The sequence below is a fragment of the Ambystoma mexicanum genome, chromosome 4q (genome assembly GCF_040938575.1).
Source record: "Ambystoma mexicanum isolate Mex_15411 chromosome 4q, UKY_AmexF1_1, whole genome shotgun sequence".
Taxonomy (NCBI): domain Eukaryota; kingdom Metazoa; phylum Chordata; class Amphibia; order Caudata; family Ambystomatidae; genus Ambystoma; species Ambystoma mexicanum.
This window is the reverse complement of record NC_090928.1, coordinates 143,503,249-143,530,611: the sequence shown is the minus strand read 5'-3', so window position 1 is coordinate 143,530,611 and position 27,363 is coordinate 143,503,249. Positions and strand designations below refer to the sequence as shown.

The 27,363-nt window shown below is 45.7% G+C and overlaps 1 protein-coding gene across 2 annotated transcripts in view; it reads left to right on the top strand.

Moving 5' to 3' along the window:
- KATNA1 (katanin catalytic subunit A1) overlaps positions 1-27,363 on the top strand; it is a 438,379-nt gene that overhangs the window by 366,182 nt on the left and 44,834 nt on the right. For both annotated transcript variants that reach the window (XM_069607673.1, XM_069607672.1), the window contains one exon: positions 17,563-17,689. In XM_069607673.1, the coding sequence (XP_069463774.1) occupies positions 17,563-17,689 (127 nt within the window). The remainder of the gene's footprint in view (positions 1-17,562; positions 17,690-27,363) is intronic.

Sequence of the window (27,363 nt, the reverse complement as noted above, 5' to 3'; positions counted from 1 at the left end):
GAATTTGACGCATCCAAAAGGTACATTGTTTAAGATTTTATTTGCAAAGGCCTTTCCTCTCTAGTATTATTTGGCATTAAGCAATGCTGTGGCTGTCCTGCACCATTTTGGGTGAACACCTCTTTACCGGACCAGTGTTTCCTAATGAATTCCTTCCTCTTGTGTAGATTCCTCATCATAGGAATACATTCTTCAGCATAAGTCCGACTTTGCAAATGTTTTCAGCCACCAGACTATGCACTGCGGCTCAGTTATTGGTGCCCATCACTCCTGATGTGTTGACTGTTGTATAAATGCTGCCAGCTGTGACCCATGACCTTGGTTCCTGTTTTTTTGCTCATCTCACCATTGCTTATTGCAGTTGATACTGTGTCATGCCTAATATCCCAACACCCTCTGCCATCAAATCCTGTCGGAATTGAGTGAGACAATCTACTTTATCTGATCACAATAAAGCGTACATGGGGACCGACCATGATGGCGAAGACTGTGGCTCATCCCTTTCCATGCATGCCAATGCCCTCTGAGAGAATGCTGCCAAACTTTAAACTACCCACAATAAGGTCAGGAACAGACTGCTTCCTGGCTTTAAAATCTTTTATGAAGGAAGGTTTCCCACCAGCATTTTCCACTCAAGAGCATCGGGAGAGTTCAGGCATAAGACGCTAGAAATTGTGGACAAGCTACCAGCTGCTTTGCCCCACAGCTTTGTTGGTGGGACTGAGCCCACTGCACTGTCTAAGCTGTCAGAGGGCCCTCTTCTGCCCCCAACTTCACACCTTCTTGCTCGATTTCGGCCTGCTCCCCTCAGGCACTTTGTGTCTCTGCCGATGGGGCACAGAGGCACGGGGCAAGGATTTTTGTTTTCAGCTGTGGTGCTGCTGAGCACAGGTGCCTCCTACACTTTGTGATTTGTCCTCTTGAAGACATATGAGAATTGACCTATGTCCAAGATTAAGGGTTCCGCCTCTTTTTCCGCCTCTTTTAGTCAATGATGGCAAGGTGGCAGCAACATGCTAGATCTTGCAAACTAGCCTGGACACTGCTTATTGTGTGGCTCACTCGGTGAGCACTGGGACTTTGCTTCAGTGACCCGCTTGGCTGGGTTCAGCCGAGGCATTCAGATGGAGCTTAAGGACATGCTGGGTGACGGTAACAAACTAATTACCTCTTAGCTACGGGAGTTCTTGATGACATTTGGTTAAGCTGTTCATCACCAGTCTGTCCCCTCCAGAGGGTGGTCACTTGACTTCCAGCAAACAAACCAGCTGCATTTCCTTTGCCAGCCTAAGGGCAGCAGAAAGTGCGTCTACCTCCTCTGTCTCATCCTCTGTCCCTGGGCTCCCTCTAAACCACCCTGTTTCAGCCCTTCTGTTGGTAGAAATTCACCTACCACTTGTGAAGGCCACAGTGAGAAGGGTTTGTATTAACTTTATTTTCTAGTGCAGAATAAGGATGGGAGTGTGTATCCCATCGTAGACCTGAGGCGCCTGTCTTTTTACCTGCACAAGGAAAAAGCTCATTTCTAGCTGGCTAATGTTGATTGCAAATGGGTGACTGCCTTATCGTTCAAAGCTTCCTCCAGGACATCCTAGGCAGACCCTACACTATTGTTGAGGTTAGTTCTAAAAAGGAATGTAGGGATGTGCCTTTGAGACACTCAAGCCCCACTCTGTTTTGTTCTGCTCATCCCTTGGTGTTCCTTTCCCAGTCTCACCGACCTTCTACTCTCCTTCCAACTCCACCCACCTTCTTTCTTCCCTCATCCTGCTGCTTCATTCTGATCCAGATCTCCAGATTCAGGACTGGCTGGTGTTGCTTGACATTCAGGACACCCACGTTCACATAATGTTCCATCTGAAAGGCAAGTAGTACCTGAGGTTTATGGACCGTGGGGAACAACCACCGTAGGCAACAATGGACGCAGTTTTTCTCCCGCTCCTCAGCCTCCTCCTCAGGTTCAGGTGGCAACACCACCGAAAAACCTACTAAATGAGGGTTCTCCACGCTCGCACGAGACCCCGGTGGGAGGACGCACTGCGTCTCATTGGGAGGCGTGGCAGACCATCACAGAAGACAGATGGGTCTTGTCAGTCGCTCGGGAGGGCTTCCGCTTACCCCTACCCCACCCGTCAACCCTCCTTTTCAGCTATCGGGCTCGCCCTCCCTCAAAGCCGAGGTTCAGAAACTTCTGGACCTCAGAGCTGTGGAACCCGTTCCTCTTGGGGAACGAGGCGAGGGCTTCTACTCCCGGCTGTTTACGGTGCCCAAACCCAACCAGGCTGGCCTGCGCACCATCCTAGATCTTTCCCAGTTCAATCTATTCCTACCCCAAGAGAAATTCAAGATGATCAAGCCCAGCCAGATTCGGTCCTCCTTGCAGATGGGCGATTGGCTCAGTGTGGTGGATATTCAGGATGCGTACATGCATATTTTTGGAACCCACACAGGAGATATCTCCGTTTCTCTCTGGGAGCGGAACACTTCCAGTTTCGAGTGCTTCCTTTTGGCCTCAGCTCGGTGCCTCGTGTCTTCACGAAGATGATGTCGGTGATTGCGGCCTATCTTCATCTCCAGGGTATCCATGTGTATCCATATTTGGACGATTGGCTCTTACGCAGCCCTTGTCCGCTGGAAGCAGCGGGCAATCTTCAGTCACTCCTTCAGCTCCTGTTCCATCTTGGGCTGTTGGTAAACTGGCGGAAATCTTCCATGACGGTCTCGCAGGACCTGATTTTCCTGGGTTTTCGCTGGAACACGATCGACTGCAGAGTGTACCCGACCGGGGACTGTATGGCGGATCTGTTAGCCACGTGTCAGATGTTTGCGCAGTTGGAGAGCATGTCAGCCTGGTGGTTCCAGGGGCTTCTGGGCCTCATGGCCTCATGTGTGCTGGCTCTTACTCTTGCTCGTCTCAAGATGAGACGGACCCAGATGGCTCTTCGGAGTTCTTGGCGTCAGGCTGTGGACCTGGATTCCAAGCTGATTACGGCTTCCATGAGAGTGGACCTGGAATGGTGGTCATCTCTCAGCAACCTGTCGGTGGGTGCGGGGTTTCAGGACCCAGCTCCTATGGTGACGATCACGACGGACTCCTCCCTCCTGGGGTGGGGTGCGACGTTAGATCTTCTCCAGGTCTCGGATCTCTGGTTGCCTCAGGACAAGCTCCTTCACATAAATCATCTGGAGCTTCTGGCGATCTTCCTAGTGCGCAGGGCGTTCAGACCGATCATTGCCAACAAGGTGGTCCGCATACGCATGGACAATGTGGTGTCGATGTATTACATCAACAAGCAAGGGGGAACGAAGTATCCCCCCCCCCCCCCCCCGTAGACCTGTCCATCCAGATTTGGGAGTGGACCGTGCTTCATGGTGTCTGGCTGCTTGCATTGCACATCCCGGGCCAGCTGAATGTTACAGCGGATGCCCTCAGCCGGCGGACAGTGGTCAGCTACGAGTGGGAGTTGAAGGCGGAGTTCCCCTCATGGATCTTCTTGCGTTGGGACACACCGGAAGTGGATCTCTTCGCTACAGTGGTGAACAAGAAACTTCCTCGGTATGCTTCCAGAGGGGGGCTGGGAGCCTCCTCTCTGGGGGATGCTCTCGAGATTCCATGGCACAACATGAGAGCTTATGCCTTCCCGCCTCTGCCTCTAGTCCATTGAGCAATTTGGAAGCTGAAGAACTCGGTGAACTGTTCCCTTCTACTCGTAGACCCCTGGTGGCCGGCCAGGTTTTGGTTCTCAGAACTTCAACATCTGTCGGTGTATCCGCCGATCAGGTTACAAGTGACCTCCGATCTTCTTCATCAAGGGGAACAGCAGATGTGGCACCCCTCCCCACAATCGCTCAGCTTGGCGGCATGGTGCCTGAGTTCAGGTCTTTAGAGCATCTTAACTTGTCTGCGGATAACATGCGCATTATCCAGGCAGCCAGGAAACCCTCGACCAGATCGCAATACAGGAGTAAATGGCTCAGGTTCTGTCATTGGTGTTTGGGAAAGCATTTGGACCCAAGGGAGGCTACGATTGACACGGTGCTGTCCTTCGTATCCTTCCTAGCAGAGTCGGGTGTTCACGTTCTGTCATGCAGAACTTACCTTTCAGCGGTCTCCGCTTATCTTTCTACAGACCAATGTTCCTGCTCTCTGTGTAATCCAGTGGTTAAGAGGCATTTTGCAGGCTTAACACGCCTCCACCCTCCAGTTCGTAGTCCGCACCCGCCGTGGGATCTAAATGTAGTCCTGACGGCGCTGTGCCATAAGCCTTTTGATCCCATGGCGACGGTGGACCTCAAGTACCTATCCTGGAAAGTGTCCTTTCTGGTCGCCGTTACCTCTGCAAGGCGAGTGAGTGAGCTCCAGGCCTCGTCGGTGGAGCATCCCTTCTTGGTCTTTCACAAGGATAAGGTAGTCCTATGGACAAATCGTGCCTTCAAACCGAAGGTGGTAACCGAATTCCATCTGAATCAGTCGATCTCCCTGCCGGTCTTTTTTCCGAACCCTGAGGCAGAAAGGGTTCTCCATTGTCTCGATGTCAGAAGGGCTCTTAAGTTCTATCGAGAGGACTTCCGGGCTTAGGAGTTCTTCTCAACTTTTTTGGGACTTTCGGTAACCCTCGGAAGGCGTATAAGGCGACTATATCTAGGTGGATCGCCGCTTGCATTACGGAGTCTATCACCGTCCAAGGGCTGAAACCTCCTAAGGGTATTCATGCACACCTGGTGCGGGGCAAGGCAGCCGCGGTTGCTTTTCAGAAATGTCCCCTGGGAGTCCATCGCTAGGTCAGCTACTTGGGCCTCCCCATCTGCTTTTTGTAAGCATTATTGTCTTGACATGAGTTCGAGAGCTGATGCTCAGTTTGGTCAGGCTGTGCTGAAGAACCTTTTTCAATAAGGGGTATTTCCATCCACCCGTAGTTCCTGTTAGGAGTGCTTGGGAATCTCTCATAAGTATGGAGGAAAGGGGACGGGATGTAGGAGTATAACCAGGTTACTCACCGTAGTGACCACCTTACTCCTAGTCCATAGTCCCCTTTCCTCCATACCCCCGCCCGCCGTCCCCTCTAGTAAGGGTCCTCTGTTATTGCTAATAGGTCTCTGACCTGGCGAAAGAAAAGGACTGATGGGCGATGCACGGGGCGGAGCCAAGGTGGGCAGGGTTACGGCTGCGTGCCGGGCCCCGCGCAGAAAGAGAGGAAGGACACATTTTTGGAAAAAAAATGTGGATGCTTTTTACAAAGTGCTCCGGTCCCGTCCCACAGGACGGAGAGATGTCCCATAAGTATGGAGGAAAGGGGACTATGAACTAGGAGTAAGGTGGTCACTACGGTGAGTAACCTGGTTAGAATGTCACGCCTTGCTCAGCCAAACTCTGTAATCTTTCTGACAAACTCTTGTGTCTTCTACTGTGCTTTCTCACTTGCTTTGACCTTAAATCTAGATTGTTTTATATTACTTCTTATTTCTTCACAGAACACTTCGTGCCTTCACCTTGTTTATTCTGCTTCACTGTCATTGAAGAAACATCAGGCGACTAAGCACAATGAATTTTCCTATTTGTCCACTTACTGGAGAATTTGTATCAGGATTTCACTCGCTTCAACCTGAAGTCCCAAAACCCTTCAAAAACGTTTGAAGGTATTAATTCAGTTTGTACGAGTCATTTTCTTCACTTGGATTACCTCTGCCGCACCGGGAAGCAACGGTCCTACCGAAAATGGCTGCGACGCACACACAACTTCACAGGGTCCTTTCCTATAGTCTGCGCTTGGACGGGAACCTTTGTCTCGCGCCGACTCCCGAGCAAAAAAGTTCTGATGCCCGAAAACGAACATTAGTACACAATGTTAATTAATATTTGTTACGCAACGACGTCTGCTTGCCCAGTTATTTACTTATAGCATTGTTACAAAGAAAACTCGCTCACTGCTCCCTCCACTGAAAACAGTGCTTACTTTCATACGGCTCCTGTAACTTCTAATGGATAAACGCTCTACAGTCTTTACTTTAAAAACCTTTGTCTAATACGATTCACTCATGACTTCATAACATTTTTTCTCTATCTCTCAGATTTAGGAGTTGAAAGGCACACTTAGCTTATCTGGTCTTCTGCTGACTCTGCTGATCTGCTTTCAGCCACACTGATGCTTCAGATGACTTCTGCTTGCCAATTCTTCTTTTACCTAAACTTGAGTTTGGTTTTAAACTAAAAACCTATCACAAAAAAACGGTCTATAGACTTCCTAGGGAACTTTTGAAGCTCTTTTTTTACTGGAGCTAAGAAGACAATGACCTGCTCTGAAGATTACTAAAACGAAAGGCAGTTTAGAACCCCACTGAGGGTTCCAAGTGACAATACAAAACCATAACCAATCACTGCAGTACTGTTGATCCTCCATCTTGGCTTGGGGAAACATAGGCTTCTTGGAAATGAGAAATTAAGGATAACGCACCTTTTTAAACCCCCAGCACAGCCACCCCAGACCAAACTCTCTCCCTGAACCAACCTAATACTGAAACGGAGCTCCCCATCTGCCCCTCCAGAACAAGTGTCTGAATCTCCCGCAGTTAACTGAACCCCTAGCAGTGTGAAGAACATAGTGTGAATAAAGTGGAACCCTGACAGCACGCGCAGGCACACTTAGAGCGAGGCTGGTTACGAGAAGGACCAGCTCTCCTGAGGCTGATGCGAACCAGGCTGTGGGAGTTGGAAGGCCAATGGGCTGATCAACAATTGAGAGGATAAAGAGAAAGCCAGGCAGGTTTTCCAAGCTTTCGGGAAGCCGGGAGTGTTTGAAAAGCAAAGCTGAGCGAGCGGAAGAAAGAAAATGTCAAGGTGCCAGGAAACGACCCACGACTCTCCCGGTTGAATGACTGAGTTGGGGAGGAGCAGAGAAGGCATTTGTAATGGGGAAAAAGATGAAAGACATTAGTTGTTTAACACAACCGCTGAGTTATCGAGGGCAGCAAAACTTTGGTTGATGTTAAAGGGAAAGTGACTGTGATTTGAAAGTTGAAGGTGGCGCTGTAACCCTCACCTGGTATCCACGGGGACACCACTCAGCCTGTCTGGACTTCCGACGACCTCAAACCCTTCCTAGGAATCTGCTTGACCAAAGACTGGGCCTGAAACACAGAATTGCCAGAGGTAAACTCTATTGGCTCTGCTTGCTTGACCCCCTCTTCCTTGGGTCCAAACCTTCCCCCGGACCACTCCTCACCTTGTTTTCTTGTGTAGCGCGCTCTCCGTCCTGCCTTCGGTGCAGGGGTGCGTTGACTGATGCAGGCTCGATGTTGTCTAGTTGCTTCGCTGGCCCGGCGGACAGGGCTTGCTGTGACTTCAGCCCGACCGGTAAGTAGAATGAGCCTTATGAACAGTTCTGTTGGCTCTAGTCTCTTTAATAATGTGTCTTTCCTTCCTTAGGTGATGGAGGGGTTTGAAGATGGCGACGCGCTGCTGCGGTGAGTAGAACCAACGGTGAGTGAGAGCGCAGAGCGCAATGCTAATCACTCTTCTTTGCATTAACCAATGTTCGTTTTTTTTTGTGTCCTTTTAGGCCGCTATAACTCCTCGTGGATGCGAGCTGAGGAGATGAGATGCAGTGAGTAAGCGCGATAAGCGGCGCCTCCTAAAGTTTTTGCGCTAACCTGATGTCTTTTCCCCTTTGCAGGTCGACGAGATGCACCAGAGCTGAAGTTACCCCGATCGGCGGGAATTAAGGTAAGCGTTTAAATCTTCTTACAGTTTTCGAGCAAGCTAAGATATGCTGAATGTTTACTAATTTCTTCACTTCTGTTCTTTTATCCTTTCGTAGGATGTGGCGTCCCGAGATGGAGATGACCCCACCGTAGCAACCCGCAAGACTGGAGAAGCGATGGACAGAAGCTGGATGCTCTTCGAAGTAAGGGTATTATTAATGGTGTTCTTGTCTTGCAAGAGCGCCGGGCCGGATGAAAGAAGAAGGCTTCCTTGGAGAGAGATCCGAGCACGAGTGTCACGCTGCAGAGAAACGCAAAGCGTGTTTCTCGGGCCGGGCGTGGTTTAAATAGTCTTCAGGTATCCCAGGTATCCCTGGGCTGAACCACACCCAAAAGGCTAGACTGCCCATTCAGTTCAAGGAACTGAATTATATGGGGGCATCCATCTTGCCCATAATACATTGCAAGTCCAATGCTAAGTGGATCTTAGGGCTGTGTGTGTGATTGGCGCCACAGGCGCCAGGTCTGAGTCCAAGTGGGTCTCTGGGGAGATGGAGAGGCCCTTAGGGGCCAAGTAGGTGACCGTGGCCTGGCTCCAGCCTGATGGGGCAGGGGGCAGGAATCATGACAGCCGCATGTGCCGATAAAACGCAAATAAAGAGAACAATTGTTAAAAGGATACAAAGTAGCAGAGTGTTCCTGTGAGAGGAAGTCACACATTCGAACGTCTCTGTAAAATGTAATGAATTTTAAAAGATATTACACGCAGAGATAAAAGGAAAGAAAGTTGAATAAGAGGAAAATGAAATATGGGAATTGTGAAATATGCCAAGAGGGCAAAAGTAAAATAAAAACTTTGGAAAAGGCCAAGAAGGCAAGCGAAAGAGAATAAGTACTACAAGTACCAAGAGGCATTGGTGCTGAAGATTATGAATTGAATAATATGGCAAGAGAGGTTGAAGTGGTCATGCGTCTATGTAAATTCTTTGCAGTTTTGAAAGTCTTCATCAGTGAAAGATATGTGATAAAACGTGGGGAAGGGAACCCCCATGAAGATATAGACAGGTTTGGGCCCGGCAGAGAGAAGCCTGTGCAGAACTGTAAGAAATTGAGCATATGAATTTAGAGCATATGAACTGAGTATTGATGGCAAGGCGGGTGAATCCTAAGGAAGTGAGTAAACTAACAGAAAATGAAAGCCTAAGATTGTACTGTTGAACTGTACCAGTAAGCCAAAGTGTGCACGACTGATAGAACTGTGTCATCCACCTATCCTTAACACATTTGTTAACTTGAGAAGGAGGGCAAGGTTAGGTTTTCTTGGTGTATAGGCCTTTTTATTTTGACCAGACTGACTTGGACGTATTTGTTGTTTAATGGTCGAGATCACACCCACTTTGGAGTTAGGGCCAGTTAGGAATTCTACCATCCCAAGCAAATTTGTAAATAAAGGTTTTTAAAGATTGTACCCATTGCCTGTGTCTACTGCTCGATACCATGCCTTCCTCACAGCATCCTTTTAGTCTCTACTCTTCAGTCTCAAGGGGGAGAGGACAGCATTTTCAGAGAGGTCAGAGGAGGACACCATGTGGTCCAAAGGTAGAAGAGGAGGTAGGACTCCATGTGCAACTTCTTCTGCCTTGCCCGCAGCTGCTACTTGATCAGATAGACCTCTCTCACTACCTTACCCACAATACTGGGTTGGGAGGCAGGATATCCATGTATCTTCAAAGTTGGCAGGGCAAAGTTGCCCCATGGAATTTCCTCAAAGTGGAGTTCTAGGTTACTCGTTCCTGGTGGACTCGGAATTTCCACTTCTTTACGCTTTTCCACCATTCCCAGTCATTCCTCATGTCACTCCCAGTCATTCCTCATGTCATCAGGAGGTTGAGGAAGTTTTGGAAATCCATGATCCTGATTGCTCCAGATTGTCCCAGGAGAACGTGGTACTTGGACCTTTTGTAGATGGCCGTCTGAGATCCTGTTTGTCTTCCACAAAGAGCGGACCTGCTCTGGCAGATTCAGAGGACTGATTTCTGGATTAAGGAAATAGGGGTTTCCTTCATCCAGAAATCAGTCCTCTGAATCTTCACTCCTGGTTTCTGAGAGTAGATTGGAACCTTCCGGAAGAGGTGATGGAGGTGGTGCTTTCGGCCAGAAGGCCAGCAACAAAATCTGTGTACCACTGCCTTTGGAACAAGTTTTGCAGTTGGTGCAGGGAGAAGAGATGTGACCCTTTTGCGTGTAAAGTTTTTACTGTTGTTTCTTTTTTACTCTATGTAGCCCATTCAGGGCTGCAAGTTGCTACAGTCAATGGCTGTTTAGCAGCACTTACATTCTTTTAGAGGTCACTGGATGAAGGATCTTACTTCAAGGTCCCGATTGTGATACAATTCTTGAAAGGTTTGACAAACTTGTTTCCGCCAGTTAATTCATTGTACCGATCTGGGGCTTAAATCTAGTGTTAAGGCAGCTAAGTGGAGCTCCATTCGAACACTTACTTGTGTGTCCCTTAAGGATGCTGACACTCAAAACTGTTTTCTTATTGGCTATTACGTCAGCCCGCAGAGTGAGTGAACCATGTCGTCAAAACGACCCTTTACAACATTTTATAAGGACAAAGTAGTGTTGAGGGTGCATTCATCTTTTCTTGCTAAAGTGGTGTAGGAGTTTCACCTGGCACAGAGGATAGTCATACCAACTTTTTATCCACTGCCTCAGCCTTCTAAAGAGGCAGAGAGGCTTCACCGTCTAAACCCAAGAAGGGCTTTAAGTTACTATATTTCAAGGATGGCAAATATCAGTCAGGTTAACTAATTTTGTGGGGGTTACTCGGGGTCATAAACTAGGTTTGGCCGTCACAAAACAAACTATTTCGCGCTGGATAGTTCTGTGCATTACTGAATGCTACTCTAGCAGGCAACAACTCGCCCGATGGTTTGAATGCATTTAACTAGAGGAGTGGCTGCTTCTTGGGCTCTTGAAAGACGGATACCCATGCAGGACATCTGCATAGCGGCTACTTGGTAGTCTCTTCACACCTTCAGCAGATCCTATTTCGAAGGAGGCCAAATTTGGCAAAGCTGTTCTCCAAAACATCAATAAATAGGAATTCTTAGCACCCACCTCCTCATACAGAATGCTATGGGTGTGTATCAAAGATGAGGAATACATGGGAGGAGAGGACACAATCCATTGGAAGAAAGTTACTTTCCAGTGGTAACATTCTTTCAACTGGATGTACCTCCCACGTATTCCTCATCACCCTCCCATCCTTCCCCTCTTACTTGCCAAAAATGTCCATGTTACACATTTTTCTCTCGCAGCATCTGATTTGTCTCTATCTTTGGCAGACCATGCAGAGAAGAATAAAACTAGAATTAAGGCAACGGTTGCTGCGCACGCTACTTATAATCAACGTCACGTTTCGAAGACGGGACAGAGTCTATCGAGGGCCACGACTCGACACTGCACAGCGCCTGACACTATGAAAAAAGAAATGTCTGAAGCAAGCTGCAAGTAGCCTTGAATATCAAAGACGAGGAATACGTAGGAGGAACAACCAGCTGAAAGAACGTTACCACGGGTAAGTAACTTGTTCTTCTGCACCCCAACTTTTACTCAGCACCTTCTTTCACTCAGTCACTTTCCACTCGCGGCCTTATCTGGCATGCACACTCGCCACACAGTACCACTTGCTCTCACCAACCAGTACCTCAGCTTTTCCCCAAAACGCTTCCACACTCTAGTCTACCGTCCTTTCTCCTACTGTTCCTTGGTCTGCCGCCTCCTTCTAATCTGACCTCACCTGAACAACCCACACTTTCCCGTCCTCTGCTTTATATAATTTAACTCTAGGGGTGAGGGGGTGACACTAAACCCCTTCCTTTTGTGCGTCAACAATTGCGGCCCCCATTGCAGTGTGTCCCAGTTCGTGTTAGTGGGCTGCTTTGCAGCGGACTCCATGGTGAGGATGTACCTTTTTGTATTTGAAAATCAGTAATGATTTTTGTAAAGCAGGTCTAGCACAGCTGTTTGTGCGATGCACGCCGGAGTTGGGAGCAGCTGTGCAAGTGTTATGGCCTTTCCGGTCCGACTACTGCAGTAGTCTGATAGCGGGTGATACTGGATTGCTCTGCTTCTGGGTTGTCATCCTGATGGGCCTATTCTAATACTTGGGTGACCTTTTGAGGCAGTCTAAAAGAAAGGAAAAACTGACCACCATCGTTGTCGGGTGGTGATCAAAAATGATACTGTTAAGGGACATATAGGAACCTGGAGAGGAGTGGAGGGTGTGGCAGGATCTGGGCCCCTCTCTGTGCCGCCTTCTCCTTCTGGTGTAGGAATGGATCAGACTTTCACCCCATGCTGAGAGGGCTGCCTAGTCTCTCTTGACTAGGTCAGATTCCTGACCTTGTCACAATATTCAAATATGCTCGTAGAGTTTGTATTTGAAGACCACTGAAGTCCATCCTGTTGCAAACAAAGGTTCTTGTAATTAATGTATACATTCTCCAGTGTGAGGAATCTGGGGGCATCCTCACTTCTTTCCCCAATATATCCTCCTCCTCCCCCTCTCAGGAGGCCAGGGAACGTCTGTCGCTATCGGATACTGCGCCTGGGGGTGGATATGTGAGGGGGTATAACCTCGGTGGAGGAGACCTAGGGAGCTGGGATGAGGCATCCTTGGGTGAGACACAGTATCCCCCATTTCCCTTTTCTAATGAAACCAATATTCCCCAGGCCTTTGTAGGTTACTAGCAGTCCCTTCCCTATACTTTCTATTTAATCATCTCCCAGTGAACATCAGTTAGGTACTGGGACGAGGAAGAGACAAACCAGAACCCTACAACCTCATTATACCTGCATACACATCATACACTGCATACACAAACACCATTTAGGTACTGAGACCAGGAGACCACCACTTACTGGAAGAAGAAACGTTAGCAGTCTAGTTGTTGTACTCATCATGGAGCTGGGAACTTTAAAAAATGAGACTATTGGGGAGGCACAGAGAGGAGCACGGACAACACGAAGGGCAGAAGTTGTGCTGGCAAGAAGGCACCTTCCCAAGACGCTGGGAGTTATATAGAGAGCATGATCCGGTGCAGCGAATGAGAGGGGCTCATTGGCAGTCGGAGGCAGAACTGATGCAGTGAAGCAACAAGCGTGGTACCTGGAGTGCCTGAGAGACCCCCGAGTGCTTGCATGTGCAGGACCGCTGACTGCAGTCTACCAGACCTCCGATGTACTCAGCAGGGAAGTGAGGAAGACCCGGAAGACGCTATATGCCTGAGGGAACCAGCGCGAGCAGAGAGAAGCCTCTGGAAAGCAGACCTTGAGAAGGCCGGAGAGAGTCCACCTTGGTGAAAAAGGGCGCCCCGGACACAGGGCGACTTAGAGGAAAAAACATTTAATTTTGAATATCTGAATTGAATATAAGCAAAAACCAAGGTGAAAACGTAATGGACCTAATGAGAAGCCGTGAAAGCAAGTATTGCCAAGAGCCAAGAATAAGTGTGTTAAACAAGCAAACATTGCCAAGAGTTAAATAAGCAAGCCTTGCCAAGAATAATTGTGCGAAAAAAAGATAATTGTAACAAAGCCTGTATGCAAGAGAAACCTGGGAATAGTGCGCTAGGTGTGATAATCAAGAAACCTTAAACCGAGAAGAAGTTTCCTAACAGCAAAGTGTATTGGGAAGCCTAAATTGGTTTTAGAAGTGAAAGTTGATAAACTAGTGAATGATGACAAAACAAGTGAGGATAAAGGGTGCTTGAAAAGTGATTAAGTCAAGCCTTGCTATGAAGCTGAAACTGTGGCAAGGTATCTATGAAACAGATGCAAATAAGTTGTTGGTTGCATGACCTGTAATGGGTGGACTGTGGACTGTGTGGTCTGACAACTGTTCCTAGACCGAACACATCCACCTAAGGAAAAGCCACTTTGTGATTGTTGTGATTGAATAAATGAAGAAAAGTTGTGAGAACTGAAATTGAGGAACTGAACTTTATATTTTGGAACATTCAAGATCTCAACATTGAAACATTGAAAGACTTTAAAGCGTGGCGAAGGGAACCCTTCTTTTGGAACTTGCACAGTTTGAAACTTGGAGAAGGGAGACCTCTTTTCCATCTAAGAACCGGAAGAAGCTCTGAACTTTTATTTTGAACACTTCTCATTTGATGCTGACATAGCTGCACATTGTAAACATTTAGATGTGAGGGCAAGTATAGGCTTTGGAGACACCGACATTTACGTTAGACTTCCTGACACTGAGTATCAGTTTTAGTTAGTTAGGGAAATGCCACCTTAACATAGTGCAAGTAAGGCCTTCTTCCAACCTTCTTTTTATTTTAATAAAAGTTTGTGGTCCAAACTTCATTCAGTTGTCTGTGTCTACTTCATGATGCCTTCACACCAGATAAATAGTTTAATTGTTTTTTGCATACGTTGGAGCAGGATTTACATACTTTCAAAACTGATTATTCTTAGCATTTATTTTGTATGGCAAGCAGTTTTAATGGAATCATTTCTAAAGAGCTTGCTCTGAAGAAAAAATGGCATTAATTGAGATGTGGCCTATTCCTGAATTAAGCATTCTAAATCCTACGAGTGGTTCTCAAAAACGGTTTAGGTCTACTCCACTAAATTTATATTTTTGAATAGTAGATTGAGACACTCCAGCTAATCCAATTTAATATTCAAATTCTTTATTGAATACTGTACAGTTTCTATGAAGTATTTCTGGAGTTGTAACTCATGTGGTGCACTACATGAAACAAGTAGTGATAGTGATCCCTCTGAATGTAAAACTGAGAAGAAATCTTGTGAAATATTTTCTGTACAGAAATATCAATTGTAAATGGTGCAGATTATGTAGTCACCTTGTGCATTTTTTATCTTAGCTAAATGCATCAATGGTATTTTCGTGGAAACAGAAGTGGCACTCCTAATTTTGTCGCATTTGAAACTATTCAAAATAATGTTGAAATGCCATTGATTATTTCAAAATCGGTAACCCAAAGAGAATTGAACCAACTTGGTGCGATAAGGACGCTTATCGTGAGCAGAAAGTTTGAACCAAGTAATCTACCCACCTTTTTTAAATAATGATCCTTGGATCTATTACATTAATATACTTTAAGAAAAGATACAATCATTTGATAAAATGAAATAATAAAATGAAATACCAACATTTATAATGGCCCAACATTTTCACTTAGAATAACTTCTGTTTCTAAAGATCTGTATCTGTACCGACGTTCATATCAGAATCCTGAAACCTTTCAAAGTACCTGCTGCAAAACAGTGGGAACATCTAGTTACAATAGAAATCCCTTTGAAGCACAGGATCCCATCAGAATCTGTACTTATTTAAAAACACTGGGGTTTGGCCCAGAAAGTTACACCCTCTGTTCTCCACATGTTTCAGAAATCGAGCAATTTCCAAAAGCTTCTTTGACACCTGAAAATCTTTATTTGCTATGTAACTCAACACCTTGAAGTCATACTAGCATTTGGTTGTCGATGCAAGCACGCAAGTTATCTAGCATTGAAATGTAAGGTGTGAAAATTCTGTAAAAACAAAGATAAGCTGTATAGCATCACTATTGATTTCTCCACTGTCTTTGAGCAGAAAGACATAAATCTGCTCCGGGCCAATTTCAAAAATGGGCATTTTAAAAGACCTGCTTGACCTAGTAACCGCAGTGTGCTTCAATGCGTCTATTGGGAATCAAGTTGGACATTCAGCTCAATTATCAAGGAAAGTATATACAAATAATGGCCTGAAACCAGACTGCATTTAGCCGTCTATTATTTTCTCTTTACCTGGGCACTCAAGGAAGCTAGATAGTTTCCACTGAAATTGGCCAGTATAACTTTAAAAGTTGAGCTTTATGCAGATAATGCGTTTTTTCTTGAACCAGCGCCCATTGGACTTGGCAAGCTCTACAGGTGTTTGTGGAATATTGTAGGGTTACGTTTTTGCATAATAAACTTAGGGAAAACCAAAGGTAATTGTTTTAAGAAAAGAAATCAGAATGCACTGCATTTTCCTCTTCTCTCCGTAAAACTTGCCCAGGTTAAGGAATACAAATCTTGCCATGATTTTTCAATGTAACGTCAGCTGGAAAAAGCAACTTGTATCTCTCAAACACAATTTATCAAATGATTATCAGGAAATTGAATGATGCAATTCATAAAAGAACTGGGATCTGTGTTTAGGTTAATTAAATCTGTGTTGAAGGCAAAAATCCTCTACCCCATTTGTATGGAGTTGAATGTTATCCCTCAAGTTTATCGGTAAAATGTAAATTTAACTCTGGAAATTGACCCCACGTTTGTCAAATTCACTACCATTGAGGCTATACGATTACAGATTGCTCTGAGTAGTGTTACCTGTAAGGTAGTTGAGCCGTGGGGGATCTTTAGTGCATGGTAATGACTTCAGCTGCCAGATGCTAGCTTCCTAATTCCCTAGGTTTGTTTGGAGTAGGGGTACAAACTCTCCTGCCTTATCCCATGTAGTGGAAATGGATAGCTAGACGAGAGTGAAACCTAAATTAATAGAGATGGAATCTCCACTATTATAGATGACATGCAGTTTTAATATGATGCTTAAAGAACGATTGTGCATAAAAGGTTTGCCATCTGATTATGTTTGCCTTAACTGTAAGCACCTTGATGGCATTTGCAGGATGGCAAAGCCACTGATGATGTAATGGTTTTTGCCGCAACGGAGGTGTGACTGCTTAAGATTAATGCAAAGGTTGGTGCTGTGTAAGTCAGAATCGGGAGACAGATAAGTAAGCATGATTATCAAAGGTTTTATTTTTTCTACATCATAGAATAAGGCCTTATCGTGCCTATTACTACTCCGTCCTCTATATCAGAAGCAAGTAAAAAGGGTGCTTATCGGGATGTCCAGACGTGAATAAAGTCCTTAGTCTGGAATCCTATTCTGACCTTGTTTCTTTCTCGATCTCTCTCAGAAGGGAAACCCAAAACAACCAGGTCTGACTTTTGGGTAATTGCCCAAGGAAAGGGATGGCTGCTGGCTCCTGACCCTCCACCAATTTGTCTCTTTATCATAGGCCCTTACCTATGTCCACAATTCCAGTTTATATAATTTGTACAGCACTATAGCGCCGTCCCGGGATTCCAGCCAGGTCTCTCTGCTTTAAATGTGTGTGCCTCACAGCCCCTCTCCATTCGGGGAGACTTTCATCTTTCCCTTCCGCCAGTCTGGGCGGATACCTGTGCTCAATCAATATGATTGCCTGAGAAGATTTAGTGCCTATGAAACAGGATAGTTTCAGATTTTTAAGGCTTGTTGGAGGAAAAGAGGTCATGCCCTCTACCTCCTCCAAAATTTTGGTGTCTTCTACCTTTTGGGAATCTGGTTTACCCAACGTTTCATTGATGTGGCACACATTTCTTTCACTAACTCAAGATACTTACCTCAATTTTCAACATTACTCTGTTAACACGTATGATCTGATGTATCCAAGTCAGTCACTGTTTTCTGGTTTACCCATTTAAATACAAACCTACAGTTTAAAAAAAACTACTTTGTGGAACTAGTTTCAACCCTTTTGCGTTTCCAATTGATAATTCTATGCATACACATTCCTTATTGAACTTTGTGTTACCTTGCATGTATGGCATTGGGTCAAACATGAATTAAGGGGCAGGGACAGGCTAACCTGTTTCTTGAATATTGTGAATTCTGGTGGTTGTTGACAGTGCAGTGGGAGGGAGACTGACACACTCTTAAGTCAATTCCACTGAAGATGTTTACCTTTTACAGTTTTCTATCTTAGCTTCTGCTGAATAATTATTTTTTGTGTATTTCAGCAAAAGGAAGAGAAGAGCTTTTAAGAATAAGCCTGAGAGAACTTGAACTAGCAAATGATGTCGACCTTGAAAATATAGCTGAAAATATGGATGGATATTCTGGTGCAGATATTACTAATGTGTGCAGGTATGTTTTCTGTAACTACTTAGTGTGTGTGTGTGTGTGTGTGTGTGTGTGTTTATTTCTGAGGCTTGTGGATCTTCTTAGATCACATGCTATGCATAGGCCAACATCTAGTGGTAGTCGCAGAGTATATTACGTTATTTGTTTTTGAAACTCGAAAAGGGACGTCGACTGGGCGTGTCAGTAAAACTATCCCTAGTGTGACTTCCACAGTAACCATGGTCCTTCACACGTTGAGGTCCGTCGGATTGTTTTTTTCCGCCTTCATAGTCAGGCGCAAGTTGCAGAGTTCCTTCTTTCTGGCTAATGCATTGATTATAAAAGATTAAATTTAGACTTTTTGCCTTTCGGCAGCCGTAACACCGCAAGATCTTCATTGACGTCTTTCGAGGATGGATTCACCGTCGACGACGACTACTTGTACCTCCTCGACAAACTTTGACTGCGGCCTAACTAGGCCTCGACGGGCCTCAGCCCTTGGCAGTAGGGAGAGTGGGCGGAGGTCATAACTTTCTTCTCTTTAGAGAATGACTCTTTCCCTATTCTTCCTTTTCCATCGCCGGACTCCCATCTTTCCATATTATACAAAATGAACCTTTTAAATGTTGTCCTTCCTGTAATGGGAAGTTTGCCTGGAAGGCCACACAAGGTGTGTAACCTCTGTCTTCCCAGGGACCAATCCGAAAAACATTGCAAGTCTTGCTAATTATTTCATCCCAAGCCATTAAAGGACCGTAAGACAAAGCACTGGGCCCATCACGCCATGCAGACCGATGCCGCTATGGACGGAGCATCAAGCGATGAGGGTGATCAGTACCAGACGGTTTCCCACGTGCAAGCTCCCGACCCCCATCAATGAGGCCGGCGGGCCTGCTACAGTGACTACACCTGGTGGCTAAAGCACTTGCAGTGCACGCCACACAAAGCACATCCCTCACGGCCGACAGTAAACTGCTACATCGACAGTTGAGGCACACGTGGTGTCGAATGGAAGGTCCTCAAATGAGTCCCTGTTCTCTGGGCCATCCCGCTCGCCACATGACAGGCTCCCAAAACAGACGTCGAAGTCTGTTTCCGACATCGCAAAAAAATCTGACCAACTTTCGGGTGCCGGTAGAACAGCCGTTTAAAGACGCTTCAACAGCCCCTTCCACTACCTCCAAAATGAAAGCTTATTAAGAAACATGTCCTGGACACACTTCTAAGTCCAAGGCATCGAAACATTCTAAATCTTCGCCCTTATCTTCCGAAGCCTATACTTCCAAATGTAAAGACCCTTCTCTCTCCAGGGACACCCTTTCAACAAAATTAAACCGTTCCAGAGCCATTGAAGTCACACCTCTCGAACACAGGGGCCGAGGGTAAGCAGGTCTCCATCTGCAGCCTAAAAAATAACCTGGATGCTGCAGATAATGCATGCTGTATAATAGCAGAGGGCACTCTTATTAAACGCCATTCCTGGCTAAGACAATCCGGCCTTAAGCTGGAAACTCAAACCACCCTACTCAGTATGCCAATTGAACCGAATGCCTTATTTGGGAAATCGGTCAAGGATGCACTTAAGTGCTAAAGAAGAGTAAGATAACTTGGACAACTAATGAACAAGCCCTTTGTTCAGAGAGGCATGTTCAACACACAGCGGTTTCGAGGGCAAAATTATCAGCAGCACTCTTGCTATAGACAAAGTGGACAAACGTCATCTTGGGGTTCCTTGCAAGGGCAGTCCTCCTCTCAAAATGTTCAAAGGGGCAGCAGAAGGTCTATGCAGTCAGAGGCGCAACCCCCTCACCCTCTAAAACAATGATTTCCCGCTCCAGGTCCCCTCCCTTGCATCTCCAGTAGGAGATTGCATTTCACAATTCACCCACGCATGGGAGCGAATCTACTATCCACTGTGGCAAGGCTAGAACTTATACAAAGACCATCAAACCACTTGCCATGACAGAGGAAAACAATGCAGGAAGAACGAAGCATTCTGGTAGAAGAGGTCAAAGCACTGCTGGAAAAAGACGCTATAGAAAACGTCCCGGCAAACAAGGTAAACGAGTATTGATTCAATGTACTTCCTTGTGCCAAAGAAAGACCTAGCATTGCGCCCTGCAAACACATGTCAAGCCACAAAAGTTCTGCATGACAACACTACAGGAAGTAATCTCCCTATTTTGAAATAAAGGGACTACGTGGCAACATTGGATATGAAAGATGCATACTTACATATTTCAATGTTCCAAGCACACAGAAAATTCCTGCGCATCAAAATAGCAAATCAACACTACCAGTTCAAGGTGCTTTCCTTTGGCATAGCCTCAGCTCCACTGGTGTTCACCACAGTAATGGCGGTATTGGCGGCGGAGTTACACAGAGAATCTATCTCAGTGTACCCTTATCTGGATGACTGGCTGATAACCGAACACTCCCCTCAAATTTGCAAGTAGAATACCGAGAGTTAAATCAACCTTCTGTTCTAATTGGGGTTTTCAACCAACGAGAAAAAAATCCAGCCTCGTTCGAGGCCAAACCAAGCAGTTCCTGTGAGCTATCATAAAGACAAGAGAGTGGCTAGTCTTCCGCTCAAACAAGAGTTCAGAACAAGCTGCTACAAACATCACATTATCATGTTGGTCGCCAAATAACCATACGCAAGGCAGTGCGCCTGCTTAGGATGATGGCTTCATGCATTTATCTGGTTTCACACGCACGGCTGCGCATGTGCCCAATGCAGAAGTGGTTAGTGAAACAATGGTCTTGGGCAAGCTGTCAGTGGGATGATCTACTGATTGTTTCGCTAACCCTAGAATAAGCACTTCGCTGGTGGTGCAAGGAAAATCTGTTAAAGGGAAAACCCTTTCGCAATCCACCAGTTCAAGCGATACTTGCAACAGAGGCCTCACTCTCTGGATGAGGAGCCCATTACCTTCATCACACAGCACGTGGCCTGTGGATACAGATCACAGCCCAAAACCACATCAACATTTTGGACCTACTAGCTGTACTCAAAGCCCTACACGCTTTTCAGCTGCATCTATCAGGTCAGACAGTGCAAATACATAGACAGCACTACTGCCATGTTTTACATAAACAAGCAGGGTGGCACACACTCTCCAAGTCTGTCCAGGCTATCCCCACAAATTCAGAAGTGGGCACTCAAGCGGAGCATGAACCTAGTCTCTAAACATGTTCCAGGGGAACTCGATGCTCTAGCAGACACTCCTACTCGAGGAGCACGAGTGGCATCTGGCAAACACATAATGCCAAGACCTTGCATCCAGGTTTCCACAACCAGAGTCCAAGGGGGAACGGAACACCCTGTGGAGGAGCTGATCACGGAAATTTGCTTACGCTTTCCCTCCCGCCACCCCCACCCGCCCCCCCGCCCCCCGACACCACTTCTCAGCAGGATAGTGCACAAAATGCACAAGGAACAAGTCATGCTAATCCAGTTCCTATGTGGGCAAGACAACCATGGTTTCCACATCTGCTCAAACTGTTGATGTGCGAACCTATCAAACTCCTGTGCCCATATAACATGCTATCCCAGCACAGGTGGACAACTCCATCCACATATGGTGCCGATCAAAAGCTTTAAGTCCAATTGAATGTACCCCATCAAACATTCTTCACTACATGATCTACTTACTATACGCTGGCCTATTATTTATCTCCATCAAGGTTCACCTAGCGGCTCTATCCGTGAACACCACTTCTCAAAACAAGGTGTCCTGGTGGAAAGTTCCTGTCAAGGCTTTCATGGAGGGAGTAAAGAGACTTTACCCTCCCATTTCCAACCCGCCATCAGGTTGGGATCTAAATGTTGTACTCTCAAAGGTCATTGGTCCACCCCTTGAGCCTATGCACAAATCCAGCCTCGAACACCTAACCTACAAGACAGCTTTCCTAGTAGCAATCACCTCAATAGTGCAAGACCCTTTCTTTATTATCCACAGGGACACTTGGAAAACATCCTAGGTTTTCACCTAAATTCATATCCAAGTTCCATGTTAACCAGTTCATTGAACTAGCCACTATTTTTCAAGATCCATCCAACTCAGCAGAGAGAAGCCTCCATACACTGGATGTAAGGAGGGCAGATTTGCACTATGTAAACAAAACAAAACCACTAAGAAGAACAGTTGAACTGTTTGTCTCCATAGCACCTGGCAGGGAGGGTGATCACATTTCAAAGAACGCGATCTCCAAATGGATAGTTAAATGCATATAGCTCTGCTATTCTCTATCAAAGTAAACCCTGCCTCTCACACCAAGAGCTCACTCTACCAGAGGTATCGGAGCTGCTTTGGCATTTATTGCAAACGTTCCTCTAGATGCCATTTGCAAAGCCGCTACTTGGAGTTCCATACATGCTTTTACTCAGCATTACTGCATTGACACACATTCTAAAGTAGATTCGCGGGTGGGACAAGCAGTGCTAAAACATCTTTTTGCTGCCGTGCCTTCTCGCAACCTTCCTCCATCTCCAGATACTGCTCGCTAATCTATGCATAGCGTGTGATTCAAGCAGATCCACAAGCCTCAAAAGGTATGCATTACTCACCGTAGTCATATTTCTGATGCTTGTATCTGATGCTTGTATCTGCTTAGATTCACATGCGCCCACCAATCCTCCCCTCTTGGAGTAGGTGCATAGATGTCTTTCTAGTTGTATTGCTTCTTGTCTGCTTTATTACATCTGTACTCACGCTACACTTCATGCTACCTCATGGCAGAAACAAAAACAATCTGAGGGACCTCGACAATACTTTGGATAGTATTACTGACAACCCCAGTCGACGTCCCGTTTTGAGTTTCTTATACAAATAATAAAATACTCTGCGACTACTACTAGATGTCGGCATGTGAAACTAAGCAGATGCAAGCATCAGAAATATGATTACGGTAAGTAATGTATCGCATATATTTCTGAGGCTTGTGGCTCTGCAAGAATCACATGCCGCCATCGAGTGGTACGTGCAGAGAATTGTGTGACTTGTTTTAAAAAGTCGACAGGGCAGGTCTGTTATATTATCCCTAGTGTGACGTATGTAGTACCCATGGTCCTTCACGCATCGAAGTCCCTCAGATCGTTTTTTTCAACCATAGTGAGCGGTCGCAAGTTGCAAAGCTCGTGGCTTCTAGCCATTATTTTCTTATTGTAATTGCAAAGATTAAAATGGTTTCTTCTTCTCGACTGTGCTTTGGATGGGCGAAGATCTTCATCGAGAAACTCACCATCGCGCTTCGGCCTACCTCAGGCCTTGGCCTATACAGTAGGGGGAGAGGTGTGTGGTCATATTCGAAGTGTCCTTTAAAGAATGCCTATCCTTTCACTACCCCTCTTTTCTACTTACACACTTACTAGTTTCCCTTATCATGGTAAGCACTCCCTTTAAATTCTGACCCTCCTGCTAGAAGTAGTAGTACTGGAAGGACACCCATAAGGTGTGCAATCGGTGCCTGGGGTCACCCTGAAAAATGTGCTACCTGACAGCTTTTTCGACCCAAGACTCTCAAAGACTGGCATACAAAATGTTGGGCAGCCTACGCCATGCAGACCAAGGCTGCAATAGAAGTGTGAGAAGGCGCAGAAGAGGAGGCGTCTAGTGACACAAAGTCTAATCGAGTGCCTGTCGCCTCCTCCAAAGGGCTTGCCGGCGCCTCGCTATGGAGACCACACCCAGCGACAGTGGCACACATGGTCATAAAAAACATAAGCACACAACCCAAAGCCCTTCAGCAAAACATTAGTTAAACCATATCCACGTGGACCAGAAACTCTACTCTAGTGGTTCTGATTCGATGCATTCCTCTGCTCCCACACCACCTCCTGCGTGCCATGAGAGTCCGAAGAGACAACGGTGAGTGAACGATCATCCATGCACACTCACGGAAACGTGTGAAGAAACAGACACCCGTTCCCAGTAATACCCACACCACCGAACGGGCTCCGACAGACGAACAACCGTGAAACGCCTGCATTCACAAACTTTAACAAAATCACATACGTTGCAGAAAGAATCACATTATACTGTAGCCTCTTCTCCTTTGTCCCAAGCTTTATGCTTTATCCCACATCAGAACCCTGAAGAGGCTACATTCCCTTTACAAGATTCCACTAATTATTGGACTAAAGAAAAATTCATACAAACCATGGACAAGGTCACTTCATTTGTAAACTTTATGGAGAAGTGTCCTCTTTCAGAAAAACAGATCAAAATATTGCAAGGGGAGGCTTCATGCAAGTCCTCCGGGTAACGAGAAATACTAACCCATGCCACCACTTCTTCACAAGACGAGGTAATTGATAAAGATCAAGACACTTTAGATCAAGATAATACTAACTACTGTAATGATGATCAGTTTGAAGATGTCCACACTTATGATTATGTTCAATTCTTGATTCCATCACCACCAAATGTTGATCCGCCTGTTAATGATTCTCCAGTGCACAAGTCCAATACAACGATCTACTCAAGAGGACAGCAGATCATTTCAAAATATAAACTCAAGACGTACCACAGGATCTAGATTTCACAGAAGAAAAATCTGCAGTAGGTCAATGTATGCCTATATCACAGACAATATATACTAGGATACAACAATCCCTAGTTTCACCTTCACTTACCACGGCGGTTAACCCCGGAATAGAGAGAATCTTTCGGCCTGCACCTTCTGACGCACTGTACATAAAATGTAATCTCAAAGTAAAAGTAAGCACGGTGAACAGCCGTTTGCTTTTCTATTTTACTGTTATTTCTTGCTGCATTATTGTATTCCTTATTTTGACATAGCTGCCTTCCCTTTCCCAAAATGTCACTTTGTTTGTGTGTGGGACTGATGTGTGCTTAGGGCTTTACATTTTATAATTGCGGCTTCCCTGCAGTCTGTTTTTACTCGCCATTTACTCTGTGACGTGACGCTAGATGTCACCCATGGGACCAACATTTATGAGTCGGGGGATTCGACTGCGCAGCGGGTGGGCCTGATGCCTATCTGTGTTTATCCGGCCTGCCTGGACAAACAGAGCTACAGATCAGGTGCGAGGGGGTGGCACATATTTTCCACGTTTGCTACAACTGTTCTTTGCTGCCTCTTCTGTTTATTTTATCTATGGAGGCAATGCTTGTTAGGATTTCTATGTCGCCTTCTATGACTTTCCACCTTCTTCTTATGTATCGGCCTCCTCGTCCTCTTTTGCTGTTGAGTCTCTAGAGTTTGCTGCTGATCTCAAACTGTTTGCCTTGTTTGATTATAGCTGGTGACTTTAACCTTCACTCTACTCCTATATCTTCTGCTCAAATTGCCTCCTTCCTTTCTGCTTTGTTGGACCTTGATTTATTTCAGCATATTACTGTGCCTACCATAGCCTTGGCAATATGCTCGATCATATTTTTTTGACCCAATCTCTGGTTAAGGTTTTTCCTTCTATGCCAGTATTGTGGACGGACCGCTCTATCATTCCATTTACTATTTCTCTCCCTATCACTACTTCTTTTCCGACTCGTGCTCCTATAATGAGTAATAAGTGGCGCAATGTTGTGGCCGAAGAAGTACTGGCTTCTATTGAATCCCTCAGATTCATTGTAGAGTCTGGTTGTAATTTTGACTGCTTTACTGGCATTTTTCGTATAACTGCTGATCACCTTGCCCCTCCCAAGTACATTAAACCCTGTGCTCGGCCCTGCCAACCTTGGTTCACGCCTGAACTAGGCCAACTTTGTCTTTTGCAGTGACAGGTGGAGAGGAAATTGCACCATAGTTTCTGCTCATCAGTCAAAACTGCTTTCCGCATGGCTACTTCTGTTTATCATAAGGCTGTGTTGGCCACCAAACATGCATGTTATACAAATCAAATTCAGATCGCTCTGAACCAACCTAAAGAGTTTTTTCAAATTGTTCAATCTTTCTTCTTCCTCTGAGCAGTCTAGCTCCTGCACGTCTACACAGTTACGCTGCAACAATTTGTCTTCTGTTTAAATTGAAAAGATGACCTCTATTCGTGATATTTCTGTTCTTTTTTAACACTTCTTCGCCAGTTTTATCTCATCCCATCCCCCACACTCCCTCTGTGTTTGTTCTTTCCCCAGTTTGGTCTGTCTTTCCTATACACGTAGCTCCTTAGATATTCTGTAGGCCATTAATCATCTCAAATCTGTGTCCCCTGTTGACCCGATTCCCATTTCTTTTCTTAATTCTATTGCTCTTGGGCCCCCCTACCCCCCCATGCTTTCAACTGCTGTAAATGTTTCTTCCTCGTATGGATTTATTCCTTCCTCTCTTAAACATGCTCTGGTCATTCCCCTTCTTAAAAAACCTACTTTGGATCCTTCTCTTTCTCCTAACTATCACCCCATTTCACTTCTTCCATTTTCTATGATACTGTTGGAAACTCTGATCACCCCTCTGCTGCTTTCTTTTCTTAAACGTTCCTTTTTCTACTCCTTTCAATCTGGGTTTCGTCCTGGCTGTAGAACTGAGTCAGTGCTAGTTTTCGGTTGTGATCATTTTACCAGATTAGCAGATGAGGGTGGTGTTGGGTCTCTAATTCTTTTAGATCTGTCGGCAGCATTCAACACCATTGATCATGCCAACCTACTTTTTTGGATTGCCGATGTTCTCTTTGGACAAGTGGTGACATGGTGTCAATCATTTCTGAATGGCCGTACCCAGTCTCTTCTCTTCCTGCGTTTCAATCTATTGCTCTTCCTGTCACATGCGGTGTTCCCCAGGAGTCTTCCCTCTCCCCCATTCTTTTAATCACCCATGTCTAGCCTCTGGCGAAATTAATTGGCTTATGGAGTTATACATATGCCGATGATACCCAAATTGTGGTTTGTCTCGATCTAGGTGACCCAGATCCGCAGCCAGATTCCGTTCTTTTCTTGAGTCAGTTGGTAGCTGGATGTGTCGCAACTGGCTCAAACCTAACAGTGAAAAGACAGAGGTTCTGATAGTTGCCCCTCCTGCAGCTGCCTCGCTGTGGACACGTGCCTTCTGGTCCCTGTCTTTAGAGCCTTTTCTCCTTCCTGTGACCACTGCCAAAGATCTCGGCAGTAAAATCTCAGTACCCCTGTCCAGAGAAGCGCAGGTCAGCTCAGTCCGTCGTATACGCCACTTAAAACCGGAAATTCCTGCGGAAAGTTATTTCCCTTTTGCCTATCCATTTCCGTACCCAGTGGTGGCATACTCTGTGTCTGGTCACCTGGATTATTGCAATGCCCTCTGTCTGGCTCAACCTTCCTACCTGCTCCATCGTCTCCAGGTGCTGCAGAACTTGGCAGCTAGAGTATGCTCTGGTCTATCCTACCAGGATCATATTTCTCCTGTCCTACGTTGCCTTTATTGGCTCCCTGTTGCTGACATAGTTAAATTTAAGTCCTTATGCATAGTGCATCACACATTTTATGGCAGAGGAGCAGAATACATCCAGGACAAATTCCGCCCTTATGTTCCTCCTAGGATGCTCAGCTCCGTCAGTTACCTGTACATTCAAGTACCATGTATTCGCCTTTCTAGGACCGCAGTAACGCTTTTTCGGTAGTGGCCGCCCTGTTATGGAACAAGTTACTACTTGCATTCATGCTATTGATAATCATCTCATATTTCGCAAGCAGGTTAAAACCTACTTGTTCTGAGACTTCTGCTGCCCGGTTTGTCTGTTAATTTCTCCTCCGGCACCATGA